Source organism: Mytilus californianus, unplaced genomic scaffold, assembly GCF_021869535.1.
Source record: "Mytilus californianus isolate M0D057914Y unplaced genomic scaffold, xbMytCali1.0.p SCAF_1, whole genome shotgun sequence".
NCBI classification, from domain to species: domain Eukaryota; kingdom Metazoa; phylum Mollusca; class Bivalvia; order Mytilida; family Mytilidae; genus Mytilus; species Mytilus californianus.
The window spans coordinates 102,712,977-102,728,821 of record NW_026262581.1 but is presented as its reverse complement, the minus strand read 5'-3'; the positions used below and the strand labels follow the sequence as shown (position 1 = coordinate 102,728,821).

Here is a 15,845-nt window from a genome sequence, read left to right as displayed (position 1 = left end):
AATCGTGAAATTCGAACTTGACCTTCTATTAGTCACAGGAAACAACATATCTAAACTTTAAAATATTTCGTCTAAGCGTTTTCAAGTTATTGCACAGACAACACTCTAAGTATCACTTTTCGCTACTTAAAGGTCTACAACTCAAGTTATTGCACGGACACTGTTTGGCAGCCGCCCGCCGTACATCACCAAATTAATAACCGATAAACCATGATTGTAGTAACAATAGTATACAGAAGAACATACACATAATATACAATACAAAGGAACACATGTTGAGTTAACAGCAAAATACAGCAACATTCATAAGCGCATATCATACAAACTAGAAAAAGACGAAACTTAAACCACAAAGTAGTGAGTAGTTTAGATTTAGGAAACCTAAACGGTTGCCTCAATCTAAACTACTCCCTACTTTGTGATAAATCGATTAAGAAGAAGAAGACAAATCGAGGTAAAAAAAAAAAAACACGGGAATATGACACAATCGGTAACATTACAGATTAAACGACTATTCTAGTATTTACAGATCTAGACTACGAAAACATAACGCCAAGTACGAATATGGAAACAGCTTTTTCGTATTTTCTTTCTGTAGCAAAGTTTATTTTACACGATCAAGGTTTTCTATAAAAAAATCAGTAGTTCACTAATTACCCATATAACGTAATTGAGAGTTCCAATAGAGTTGACAAAAATATCATTATCTCTTGGTTGTTTAATTATTGTGTACTGGCGGATAGTTGTCTCATTGACAATTATACCACATCTTCTTATTTTTTTATTTTGTAATGTCCAAATTAAAAGCGTTTTGATATTTTTCTCCGTTATCTCCTAAAACTTTAATTGTTTCGCTACTTTTGTACTCTTAAGCGTTCTATAGGAGCACTTTCGTTGCTGAGACAAATATGAAGCTGTTTCTGACATTAAGAAATTTTACCAAAGAAGATCTTCTCAACATATATTTATTTTCTTTTTGTTAAACTCAATGATAATTTGACCGAAATAATCATTTCATTGGAGGGAACATGCTCTAAAGGTACAACAATTATTTTCCTTGTTAATTGTTAAGGATGTACACCTCTGAGGAGCCAAAAATTTCTAGAATTAAACTTTTTTTCTTAACCTGATTTTTGGGTTTATATGACAGTAAAAAAATAATTGGTGAAGAAAAAATCATATGGTGGTGCACATCATTTTTTGATACAGCCATTTGAAAGTACCCAATTTTGATGATTTTCCAATTATTCATAAATTTTTACTCATTTTTGGGCTATTATCATGAAAAAAATTACAATTTCACAATTAAATTCTTTTCATACTTTCACTAAAGATGAAGTGGACAAATCTGAATAAATTTAACTTAAAAAACTATGGGTAGGTGTTAATATAAGAAAGTTTTATAAAATTTTGTTGCTTTTTCGTGTCAAATTTACCATGTTGTCAATTTTGTAAATTTGGGATTTTTCTCTTTTTTTAGAACAAAAAGCATATTATTTCAACTACTTTGTTTTAATGATTGAAAATATGCAAATTTCTGTGTCATTTGGTTTCTTGTTGAGAGTTGTCTCATTGGCAATCATACCACATCTTCTTTTTTATATATCTAAGAAATTTGAAAAGAAAAAATTGATATGGGATGTACATGTATCTGGTAGAATCATTTCTTGTACCCCTCACCCATTTTCTCAACATTTTGGCTAATGAGACCGACTTGATTGGTCATAAAATTTGAAAATTTTATTACTCAAAAACTACTTATTGTAAATACACAATTTTTCACAGAGTTAAGTTTGATTATAATATTTTTTTTAAATTCATTGATATTTTCCACTTGTATCACATGTTTCGGAAATAATTCCAGAACGAGATTTCAACGAGACTGAAACGTCAGAAGAATACATCCCGTTTAAAGGAATACATATCGAGTTTATTTGTTCATCTTTACAAACGGATTTTCTGATAAAAACGTCTCTGTCCAACCCTATATGTTTTCTGTTTATTTGTACATCCAAGCAGCCAATGACACTCCATTAGGTTTGCTCTATGCGAGGGCAGAAGAAATACCGGTACATAAGATTACATTGTACTTACCAAAATCACGAAGATTGAACCAAACAGATAATAACGTACATTAAAAAACCTATCTCTGTTTGTGTTAGATTTTTGTCAAGTGAAATAACGTTAGCAACAAAAGAATTGTATTCGCTGTCTGCTTCTGTAGTACTGTTTCACAATTAAAATACCAAAAACGCATAAACACCCTCAAAAAGAAAAATACAAAACAAACTTGGGGTTCAATTGGGCATTTTAGTAAATTTGAAGCTATCAATTGAATGTTATATATACAACATATTTAGCTATGTGCGTGGCAGTAAAGAAGTGCATGTATATTGCTAGTATTATCAAAAGAATTTAATTTACTATAAACTTTGAATTACTTCATATCATTGAACAACAATACACACGAATTGGACGGTAATATATTACAGTTAACATTTGTACATCATGTCAATAGTACATATTTTGTTGTGGTGGTGCAGACGGCTGGGCATACGATTGTTGTTGGTTCTGCATAACAATAGTAGGTGGTTGTGGCATTATGGCGCCATTGGATGTGGGCATGTTGCATCCGACTATAATCAACGTAATTGACACGATTAAAGACAATCCACTTGCCACTGCACACAAATAAAATGACCACCCTGGATTTCCAATGATAGAAAAAAGCTGTACTCCATTGTTGAAAAATCCTTGGAAGAAATACAGATAATACCATAGAAACCCAATCGTTCCAAAGAACCCTGTAACATATAATGAAGAGCATGTGCATTCACGTTTTAAAAAATGTCGCATTTTAATAGTAAAAAAATGTAATATTTTAAGTATTCGAGTAGAATAGCATCTCACCTCAGCTGAACTATTTCCAACCGGGGATACAATTTTAAAGAATAATATTTAACTACGTGCAGCAATATGAAATGATACAATTGCATAACTTTACATGATTATAAACAATAATATGTGTAATGAATTCTTTTTTATATAAAAAAAACATAAACAAAATAGCATTTTTATTGTTTTCAATGCGCTGTTTTTCTTGCGTAATCAGTAAAAAGGGAAGTGACATAATGTCTGCTAAGATGACAGTGAACAGATTTGCTTCGCGTTTACGAAGCTGAAAATTTGGTAAAGGAACGCTAAATAAGAAATTAATTTGTTATCTGGGTGTCTCTAATTCTTCGTCAATTTATCCCTTTCTGCACCCATTGTATAAAAAAATTTAATCAACGTGTGGTTCGTTTGATCTCAGTTCTTCATTGGTTAAAATCCGATTATGACGTCAAATTTACTTGCTTTCCTCTGAATTTCCTATTTTGACGGCATGAAAAAAGGCGACCATGCCTGATGACGTCACATAGAAAGAACACATCTTTTTACAGATCATTCGAAAAGACGGAAAAAGTTTGCCTGCATATTGTTTGAAAATCATTAGAGAAACAGATTCCACCACCAAATCTCGTGTAATACGATATTTATCAACTCTCGACATTTAAATTTTAAATATTTAAAACACTCGGCGAGCCTCGCGTTTTAAATTTGAAAATTTAACTGTCTCGAGTGGATAAATATCGTATCACACTCGATGCAGTGGTAGAATCTATATGTAATCAGGGGTGTACGAAATTAAACTTATATAAAACAATTATATATGTTTAAAATGCGTGCACCCTGCACCTTAGGTAGCAATACACAGTTAGGAGTGTGGTTTCTCATTGTGGTCACGTATTTTATTTCATATATATGAGTTATTGTGCTATAAAATTCAGTTTTAAATAGCTGTAGAATAATGAAGCCTACAAAGTGGGTTTATATATGAACAGCTAGATTGTTTTTTTTTTGTATGTTTCATGGGTATTTTCTGTTTGAGAGTCTGTTTTTTCAAATCCATACCGGCCATAAATCCAGAAATTATTGTTATTATATAAATACTTTTTTATTTTTTTTTTCGCACGAACTTTTCAATGCAATTTTACAAAAAAATGAGACGAAAGGCATATGATTTTTATTGATCTCTTGATAGATACATGTAAATAATTTCAGAAAAGGCATCAGTCCAAAAGGCGATTGAAATTCTGCTTTTGACCATATTTTTAGGGATTTTTTTGGCACCCCTTTTTGCAATATTTTATACAAAATAAATGCAGATTGGATACACCAAAAAATATTTATATTTCCTAATTTTAACTACTGGAAACCAAATTTATGGAAGATACTGATTACAAACATAATTATACACAAATATGATACAAACAATAAGCTCAATTTGTGAGAAAGCAAAGAAAGGAGGATTGTAAAATTTATGAGGGTCAATTTTGATACTTTTCTAACTGCGTATTACTACCTCTGGTTAATGAATTTTCAAAACAAGTATAAAATTCCGTACATCCGCGATTACACATCCATAACTAATAATAATGGTAGAACTTCACAAAAATCGATCTGATATACTGCGTATTTTAGTGAAGTTGAAATTACTTATACAATGTATTTAAAGGCAAAGATATACAATTGAAATCAGATCGATTTGAAATAACTTATTCAATGTATTTAATAACAAAGATATAAAATTGAATTCATATCGATAATAAATCAGATTACAAAAAAACAATGATGCTATGATGAAAATTCAGTACGGTTATGAACAAACATAATCTGTAATTATACCTGCAGTCATTCCTACTCCTCCTAAGTTCTGGACAACAGGTTTACTGTATTCCCGACTACAGCCACAAAATCCAATCAAGCAGGCCACAAGCAGGAGTAAGGCACACACACAAGAACATCCAGCAGTGCCAAGGTAGTGCACTGAAAATTTATTTATTCATAATACCATAAAAGTATTTTTACAGCATGCTTTAACAAATGTTCTCAAGGGATCATTTAATTCATTCAATTACAAGTTAGACCACATTCGTTTATAGAATGTATTGCAGTTGGTTGATCTATAATGATAGGTCTGTGTTTTCAGACGAAATGTTAAGGATCAATTTATATATCATTATCCTTCCATATATTTCCACAAAATTAATGTAAGGCTCGTGTAAGAAGGTGGTTGCTTTAAAATAAATATGCACGTAAATGAGGAAGTATCACAACCAATATTTGGCCATTAAAAATATATAGGCCCCTGTCACCGTAGTATCAAAATGTCATTAGTGTTCTGAATTGGTCCTCAAAGTAACGAGCTATAGCCGACTGTTGAAATTTTTATGCTGGCAATGTTATAACAAATTCAGTTTTTTTTTGTAGGTAATATGTTTCATATAAGGAGATAAGAACAGTGACAGGCGAACATGAAACGGTGGTAATAAAATTTATTATTGCAAGTCAAATATTTGGAAGGTTTAAATCCCGGAGATGACACATCAAACAAAAGTCAACAAACAATTGATAATATTATACAGTATCCAAAATACTCTGTATGTATTGACTTTTTTCTGTATTGACAATCTCTCAAGAGAGTAAAAGATATATATTTCTTGTGTATTGAATTTTTTTAAGACATCGGAAAATTGAAAAGTATATTGAAAAAAGTAGAAGAAAATCGAAAAATGTCATATATTGCATAAAACTGATAAGAATATTATAGATTAAGTATGAACACAGATATCTATTGTTCGCAAATATTTGAAAAAAGAAGATTTCCGCAGTTTCATTTTCAAATTTTATGTTTTAATGAACGCCAATTTAAATCAAAATCAAAATGCCCATTTTATCGCAGTTTTTACACTATATTTCTTTCTTTATTCGCAAATCAAAAATTGCCATATGCCTTCATCATACCATTACATTCGTGTTCAATAAATAACACTCCCAATTGTACCCAGGTGTATAGAAATTATTAAGTTTCTCAGCCTGAGGGGTACAATTACCCCGCAAGGGAAATCTGCTTGACTGTGTGGGAATTATAACTTAGCAGCCTCGTCCATTCTGAATGGGCTTGTTAAATCCGATTCCTCGTGTTGGGAGATTTTCAAGCTCTCTGCATTGTAACAACTTTTTGAAGGGTCTGCAAGTTGTCTGAAGCAGGTCAAAATTAATTGCCTTATCCAACAAACACTCATTTTCCATTTAAGGGCTAAATTCACGATGTTGTGCCGGTCGGCCCACACTGCAGTATATCCCAGTTGTATGTTTTGTTAATTTGTTCTCGTCTTGAATATGTATGAAATATTTGCCACTGGATGCTAAGCAAACAAGTATCAACAGTCAATTAATTAACAACTAGTTGAATGCTGCGTAATATGCTGCACCTTCGAATTCGTCTTTGAGGCTCTCACTGAATGGAATTACTTGTTTGAACATGTTATACGAATTATTCCATATCATATTTTATCGTATTAAGTCCAATTTTGAAAGTACAACGCTATCAAATACAAAACAAATTTAAGGACTAAAGTCTTGCAGATTTGGATCATAATGAAAATAAGAAACTTTGAAAAGGTTAACTTACCGTTGAAAAAATTGTCATCGTGTGCTATATAAGTAACACACACCCCAAATCCACAAACTTTAAATAAACCAGCATGCGACACACCGACGACCATCCAATAATCCGTGGCAATCCCAATTACATCTAAAACTAAACATACCATCATTAAAAAAGTTCCGAAAACAACAGCAGTCGACGTCATGGTCGTGAAGAATTATAGTCTGATTGTGCGTTTCTCTATAATATAACACAGAAGCGATATCTTGGAATAAAAACTTGTCTGTAAACACTGACAATTGGATTAAATCCTACAATACGGATGTAATATATCGCGAAAAGAAAATACACTTGGCCAAATAAAATTAATCACTGAGATAGCGGAGATAAGAACATCGATTTTCGTAGCTGTTTGTCATTTGTGTTTCTCGTGTATTGTTTTTAAACTAAATCAGGCCGTAGGTTTTCTGTTTTGAATTGTTTCACACTTTGTCATGCTCGGGTCTTTTATGGCTGATGGCTTATGGTAGTAGTTTTAACTATTGTTGAAGGTCCTACGATGACCTATAGTTGTTAATATCCTCATTCTTTCGTCCAACTGTTGGATATTATTTCATTGTCTATGATACCACGGCGGCACATCTCCTTATTATTTGTATATTATATCTAATGAGTTGGACGCATCTGCTATAGAAAAACGGGAAACATTTTTAAGCAGTATAATGGGGACATCTCGGTAAAATTTATGAAATTTTTTTAACACAGATACTGACATCTTTTTCATATTCATTTAACATAAAACGTGCGTAAACTTCCATTCTTTTCCTTGGACGGCTTGGATTTTCAAAACAATTAGACACAATGCAATATTAGGTTTCGAGTTAAATTTACTGCGAACCAATCAAATCGCAATTTTTAAAAGAAAAAGAAAATCTTGAATCTGTTAATGATTCAGTTAACGACCAAATGAAAAACTACCAAGGGAAGTAGATGTCATGAAACAGCAAAACAGGACATTAACATGATGTCACAAGAACCGTTCCTAAAAAAGTTTTCAAGTCTTCAAATTTCATTTAACCAGCGGTTCATTCTTTTATATCTGCTCAAGTGTAAAGTCTGTCAAAGGTTATCTTTATCTCTGTAAGTTTGTATAAATGTCAACAATCGTTTTGTTCTCTTCTGCAGAAATTTCATTTATTATGGTTCTTTGCCATGTTATAATGATCATAATTTGAAGCACAGTATGCTTCCTGGTCTATAGCTATGTAATCACAGATTCTAACATAGCTCATAGACCAATGACTTCGTTACAAAAAACTTGGATGAAAGAATAACATTTTTTTTATTTAATGGATTTGAAATATTTGCATAACTGATTTTCTGAAAACAGTACAGAAAATTCAAATAATGTTTTTTTTTCTTTGTCTGAAGCAGCAATAAACTACAGTTAACTTATTACATCTAACGGATCTTTTGAGTTAAGCCAATTTCACAGTTTGTTCTTATGTTAAACCACTGTCCCAGGTTAGGGGAGGGTTGTGCTCTCACAAACCTTGTTAAACCAGTCACATTCTTTATGTCCCTGTCCCCAAGTCAGGAGCCTTTAGTTCAGTGGTTGTCGTTGGTTCATGTCCGTCATATTTGTAAATTGGTTTGTTATAAATTAGGCCGTTGTTATCTCGTTTGAATTGTTTCACATTTTTCATGTCGGGGCATTTTTATAGCCGACAAACGGTATGGGTTTTTCTCATTGTCGAAGACCGTACGGTTGCCTATAGTTTCTTACATCCACTTCATTATTACTGTTCTATACACTATCTATTTCAGAAACATGCTACTGAATAACACGTGGATTAGTGAAATTAGTCAATCTGTTCCATTGTTTTAGATTAGACGGACCAGTACGATTATCAATTGGCTTTAGAATAGAAACAACTGTAAATCATTCAAAGACTTATAATCATAAGGTAAAGTTTTTTAAGTGTGCATATTTAATTCGGGAATAAAAGAAAACTAAAAGACATCAGAGAACCGTCTCAGTGTGTATATGTTACAGTGAATTTGAAGAATTAGGGATTATGTATAATCCCTGAAATTTGCATGGATTATGTATAATCATTGGTAACTTTAGTGATTATATATAATTACTAAACTTTTCAGTAATTATACATAATCACTAGAAAAAATGTCAGGGATTATACATAATAACTGGAATGAAGAGACAATGGATAAAAGTAAAATAATTCATTTTTATAAAATCATATTTTAACATCTTTAGAAACATGAATATCAAAATCTTAAGCACAAGATTAAATACAAATGATTACGTTTTGCACACTAGTAAATTTAGATGACATCTACTATGAGGGTCCCTCGTTTTTTTTATTTTTTCATTTTTTACATCATTTTTCTAAAAACTGTATATTTTAGCACACTATTATTATCGATTCTTATTTTTTGTCTATTTTTGTATATTCTTTTTTTTAGCCCTTTATTTTGCAATATTTGCGCATTATTCTCTATTTTGTAAACCCCAACCAGACCCTATACTATTGAACATCTGCTCTTCTTATCCCTTCTTTTTTTTAACCTCTAAAAAAACCCTTAGCCTTCACATATTGAATCTGATTTTACTGCACTTTGAAGAGAAATGAAGTGTTCATTAAAAACGTCTGAAGGTGCTAAATAGGTCAATCAGACACCTGAAATTGATTCCTTCAGTATTATCTGAGCATAATTTCATGTTTCGTAGTCATGCATTATCCTTTTCAGCCCTTTTATGGCCATTATGTTTTTCCCCAATCAACATGCGGAATCTGTATCACAGCCTCCTCCAAATTTTGTTCTGTATGTCTTTCTGGGCGTTTAGTTGCATTTCTTTGCTTGGTTTGAATTCCTTGTTCGTAAACTTTTATCTCCTATGTTTTACAGCAAATTACATGATCTGTGCATTTATTTTGGTATTATTAATTTCAATTTAAAATATTTATTTGTTTATGAGTAAATGTGATTTAACATGCACAGGTAAGTAGAATATCACCAGAAAAAAAATGTTCACTTTAATGAGATTTGATAAATGGACAGAGAATGCAAACTTTCCACTTAAACCATAAAGAGGTTATGTCTGTAGTTGATTTATTTTTACCAAAACAGTGAATCTTTGTATTACATGTATTATTGATAATCCCTGAAAACATTCCAGGGAATTTGTAAAATAATTCTTAAAATCTTTAGTGATTATGAGAAATTACTGGTCATTTTCATGGATTATATATAATCACTAATGATTTTAGTGATTATACAGAATCCCTGAAAAAAACAGGGATTCTACATAATCCCTGATTATACAAATTCACACACCAATCAAGTCTCAAGTGTGTACACTACAACCAACCATGCATATGTTTTCACTCTCCGTACTTTGTAACCTTTCATATTATGTCACGACTGTATATATATATATATCATTTTCTGATTTCAGTGTTGGCTGTCGTTAATATATGTTTAATTTGCACTTAGAACGCTACGAACTGAAAGGAATAAAAGATGATGTTTAGTTGTATTCAAAATTTTCTTACATTTGTGGAAAAATTTGAATAAAATTTAAAACTCAATTTGAAAGAAAACTTAAGTGAGAAAGACTTTACATGGTACAAATGTCCTGTTACAATTTCTATTATTTTTTGTTTTATTCTAAAAGGATACGTAGATTTTCGCCAACCTTCATCTGAAACTACTTATAACGGGTGTTTGCTTTTATAAATTCAAACTTCATACCTAATCATGTTTATGAGGTTACGTAGCCATATATTTTACCTTTTAACGACAAATCTGGAATACATTTCTCATTTTATGAAAATATTTTACAGTAAAAGGATTTTAATGGTACCAATAAAAGTTATCTTTATGCAAAATGTAAAATATACTGAAACTAAATTTAACTTTGACATTAAATGAATTCTCATTTTATAGTAAAACGAACAAAATTGATAAACAAATTATATCCGAATCATTTGCACTTTGAGTATAAATCATCTAGGTGATTTATTGTGAACTATACAAACTTTTCCCAAATATGTATTTATACAAGGGTACACAGAGTCTACCAAATATGTGACGGGCTTTTTTCAATCTTTTACAATAAAAGAATATATGGGGCAAATGTCCATGAAAGAGGAACCAAACGACACAAGCCATTAAATGAATGTTGTCTTTTAAGATAATTTTTTTTTACTCATGATTTCTTGAAAAAAGGATTGTTTCATAACAGAAGTGAAAAACAATTGTTTGTTCCCATTAAAAAAAATCGAGTTTCAAGTGTTCTTGTTTTTTATTGCAATTGAAAATATAATATATATTATGTTTCCCCCGAGAATAGAAATCCCATACCCCCCCAAAAAAAAATTATAGATGAATTGTCGGTGAATTATCAAATGCGTCTTTGCTTATATTTTAGTGTGTTTTTTTAAGAATTTGAAATTGATGGCAGATTTTTAGTAGTCCCTATTAAGTTAATTCATTTCTTCAAAATTTGTCCATATACGGGTCGATCTATAGCTTGACAAGTAGTATATTATACTTGTCTATAATTGATATTATGTAACTATGGGTGTTTACCACTTTTGAATGACTGTTCTGGTTTTACTATTATATCATATTTTACATATGCACAAAATAACTCTTTATTCACATTGTTGTTTTATTTTTTCATATAGAATTGATTTTAGTATAAGAAGATGGCAAATGTATGACGCTATTTTACTTTTCAAAATATTTTTTCATGAAAGATAGATAGATAATTTATTTTATTAAAGTGTCACCATCCATTGATGTGTTTGAGCTTTTGATTTTGCCATTTGATACAGGACTTTCCGTCTTGAAGATTTCTGTATTTTTGTTATTTTACTTTTTACAGTATCTCTCTCTCTATATATATATATAAACATACAAAACTGAGTTTTACTGTGCGTATTGCTGTGTGTTTGTTTTTTCTACATTGGCTAGAAGTTTATGGGGGAGGGTTGAGATCTCACAAAACATGTTTAACCCCGCCGCATTTTTGCGTCTGACCCAAGTCAGGAACCTCTGGCCTTTGTTAATCTTGTATGTTTTTTTAAATTTAGTTCATTTATATGTTTCGGGGTTTAGTTTGACGTCCATTTTCACTGAACTAGTACACATTTTTGTTTAGGGGCCAGCTGAAGCCCGCCTCCGAGTGCGGGATTTTCTCGCTGTGTTGAAGACCCATTGGTGGCCTTGGGCTGTTTTCTGCACATTGGTCGGGTTGTTGTCTCTTTGACACATTCCCCATTTCCATTCTCAATTTTAAAGTCATAAGAACCGATTATTTAGTAAATAGATGCCAGCCGAAAACGACTTATTAGACACTATCATTTAAACAGACTTATAATACATATACATAAAAAGACAACAATTTTTATATGTAAAAAGTATTTCGTAAATAAAACATAAAATACATACATAACATGTTTTCTCTGGTGAAACATAGAATAGCTAGAAGAGGAATTATATTCTCATTACACATAAGATAACGGAGTTTTTCAATATCGCATAAATAATCAAAATCAACAATTAAAAGACAGGCTTTGGCACATAATTCATGTCTGATATCAGAGTAAAAACAATTAAAAAGAAAGTGCTTCTCATCTTCAATTCGATCACTACACAGAAATACATAAACGTTCTTATAGAGGTTCTGGTGGTCTAGCATATCGTCCTATTTCAACTTGAAGTTGTAACGAACAAGTTGTATATATAGCACGCCTTTTATGAATTAACGTATTTAATTCACGAAAAGCGTAGCTTTGAGTGCATTAAATATGTTAATGAGTAAGGCGTGGCTATATATAATTTGTAACATTAATGGGCGATGACACATGTCAAAGGTTAAACTTAACTGTACTTTTCATGAATTAAATATGTCAATCAAATAATGGCGCTTTCTATGACAAAACGTCTCTTATTTTCAGAAATTTTTTTGAGGGGATAGATGCAAATACTTGTTAGATGTATACCATGCTGCCTGCTTTCAAAACCAATAAGACGAGTAGTTTTAGAAGAGGTAAAAGAAGGAAACTTATTTTAAGCTTATTCTGTTATTGTGAAAGTATTCTGCCTTTCACAACACCATGAGAATGATCGATTAACAGATGGGCTGTTGCGTAAGGTCAAGAGATAAATATTTTAAGCACGCTCAATTCAAGGAGATATACCTTATATATCCTATGACAATTTTCTTCTAATCGCCCAGGTATGAACCTTTTTAAATATTATACTGGTATTATCACATTTAAGACGATTCCATAATTTGAAAACTTCAACTTTTCATAAAGCATCCTCTGATAAAAAAAACCCATATCACCTCTAGCGGCTAAACTGCTGCTTCTCTTGCTTAAGCCTAGGAAAAATTTACACGCATTGCTTTGCAAACTATTTATACAATTATGTATATAAATTACCCATACAGTAGAAGCATAAGTTAAAATAGGTTTTACTAAAGAGTCATATAGTTTTGTAAATACATCAACATTCATACCACCAGTTTTACAACATTTATATATATATATATAATATATGTGTCGAACGCGAGCGATGCATAAACTATATGATAATTTCTAAAAAAAAAAAAATGTAAAACATATTATTATAATGTTTAGTCCCAAATATTAGAAATGTTCATTTATCCTCAATATACTGAAATGATAAGAAATAACAAGCACAGACAATACTGAGTACCCTATTACACATGACTAGTAATTATATTCTAATGGCCAGACGTAGATTTATGCATTAGCAGAAAACAAGAAACAGTTCAATTATTTCACATATAATAAGTTACTGTATAGTTTGTTTAGGACAGATATTTGTGAATCACCAGTCATGGCCTTCAGAAGACCTAAAACATCCGTGACAAATTAGTGACATCTGTTTTAGCAAAGCAGCCTACTCCACCTCCCGGTTGCTACAATGTGATCGAAGGAATTGCTAACTAGTATGTTGTAAAGCTGCCAATACAAGCAGTTCTTTCATCAGCTCCGTTACTAAACAAAATTATACCATCTACTCAAATTCCAATTGTAAAACGGAAAACTCAATTTATATATTAACATGTAACACTTGTGGCATTCAGTATGTGGGAGAAACAATAGATAAATTCAATATTCGGCTCAATAACCATCGTTCATGGTACAAAACCAACAAAAACTGTCCTCTCACAAGACATCTTCGCTCAAAGAAACATCCTTTTGATAATGTTACTTTCCAAATCATAGAAGTCAATACCGAGTGGGACACCACGGCGATAAGGAGAAGAGAAAACTTTTGGATCCACCAGCTCCACACTTTAGAACCGGATGGTCTTAACGAAAAAGACGAGAAGAGATACAGGAAAGATAAAGAATAATTTAATACACAGCATCGTCCTTTTTATCCTGTAATATTGGCCAATGGACGTTGCAAACTTCAACCACCAATTTTGTATATAATCTTGAACTTCATCCACATTATGTATTATTTACAAGGCAGCTAAATTCATGTGCAACATGTGTATTGAGCTGCAAAAGTTTCTTATCATCTACATCCGATTTCACCTGCCAGTGGATAGATGCACGCTTGATAAAGCTAGTTTGTCTAGCGAAATATTGCGTTTATTTTTATCGTTTTGTAAATATTTTAATCATTCTAATATTTACATACTGAATAGTGTGTTAAAATAACATTGTTAGGCAATCTATATATATATATATATATAGTATGACGTCCATTATCACTGAACTAGTATACATATTTGTTTTTAGGGGCCAGCTGAAGGACGCCTCCGGGTGCGGGAGTTTCTCGCTGCATTGAAGACCCATTGGTGGCCTTCGGCTGTTGTCTGCTCTATGGTCGGGTTGTTGTCTCTTTGACACATTCCCCATTTCCATTCTCAATTTTATATACAAGTCTAAATTGAAAACAACGTTCAAACCTATGATTGCGTTGGATAAAAACCGCAATTTTTATACGTGTGCATGCAAACAAAATTCTTGTTAGAGGGGTCTAAATACAGCACAAACAACATTTTCCAAAAGACCAAAAAAAGTGATAAAGTATATTTTAACAAAACGCATTTGACTAACAGGTCGAACATCAAACGTTCTTAAACCCTGCTGACTGCCATTGGCGATTGCCAAATAAACGGATCACCGATGTAATAAATGGATCTTAATTTTAAATTTAATACTAAACAGAAAACAATAAACTTATATATATATAAGGGAAGTGGGGTGTAATCACAAAACACAAAAAACAAAAATGCACGTTGTCGTTCTAAGCATACACCAACTCGTAATTCAAAGTATCGGATAACAGGAAGCATAGATGTATGACATATTCCCAAAATAATCACACGTTTACAATTTGTAAATTATAAGCTGCTGACTAAATATGAAGTTCAGTAGTACTTGAGAAAAGTCTGATAATTTTTTTTTTTAAAGTTTATTCAATATATAAAAGCTCAAAGTATCGGCAAATATGAAGTGGGTGCCCGACAGACTTGAAAAATGTTAACTATATACAAGATACTTACCAAGTGTAAAGTCTTTCTGATCAGTAGTACTGGAGAAAAGTACAACTACAAATATTATTGGATTAGCGAATGAAAGGACGGACGGAAAAGGTGATTGCAATATTAACCCGCACTTTTAGAGTGTGTATAATTAGAATACAGTTGTTTATAGAAGTTCAAATTCATAAGAATTATTCAGAAAATAAAAAGCAATGTAAAAACAAATCTTTAGGGAATCGCATGAACTTCAAAAGAATCCAGACCCGTTGGGTCGACAGGGTAAAATCTCATCGGAGATACCACGTTTTTAATTTGATACGCTCAACACGCGTTTTGTTTACATGAATATGTACAAAGTGACTCCAGCTAGGCACGCATCACCCAAATCAAGGAAAGACCAAACCAAGGGACAACAAGTGATTATACATGTACCATACGTATACCTCTAAATTATCTTCTCTAGACAATGAAAACAAGTGTCCATAAATTTCAAACGTCCAAATCAATTTTTTTGGGATATACTTTCATAAGGAAAACTGAAACCTAAACATTTGAAAATCAGGGATGTATAAGTCCATAAAAACGTTGGGAGCTAAATGTTGGAATATAAAGAGAATACCCAAAATAATCTAAGATCAACTTGGAACATTAGTTTTTAAAATAATTTCTTAATTTATCAACGGAGAATTTTAGGAAAATATGTCAGTACCGAGGCACTGACTACTGACACGTTATGAGTGAATGAGTAATGAATAAAGATCTGCCATTAATCACACACTCTTTAAT

General features: G+C 31.7%; 1 protein-coding gene across 1 annotated transcript; it reads right to left on the bottom strand.

The window, feature by feature from the left end:
* Nucleotides 1-2,393: 2,393 nt before the first annotated feature.
* LOC127714383 (uncharacterized) lies at nucleotides 2,394-6,793 on the bottom strand. Its single transcript, XM_052220443.1, has 3 exons — nucleotides 6,518-6,793; nucleotides 4,729-4,869; nucleotides 2,394-2,804 (listed from the first exon to the last, which is right to left on the bottom strand). Exons 1-3 carry the CDS (start codon nucleotides 6,696-6,698, stop codon nucleotides 2,512-2,514), a joined length of 615 nt encoding a protein of 204 aa, XP_052076403.1. The 5' UTR covers nucleotides 6,699-6,793; the 3' UTR covers nucleotides 2,394-2,511.
* Nucleotides 6,794-15,845: the final 9,052 nt, after the last annotated feature.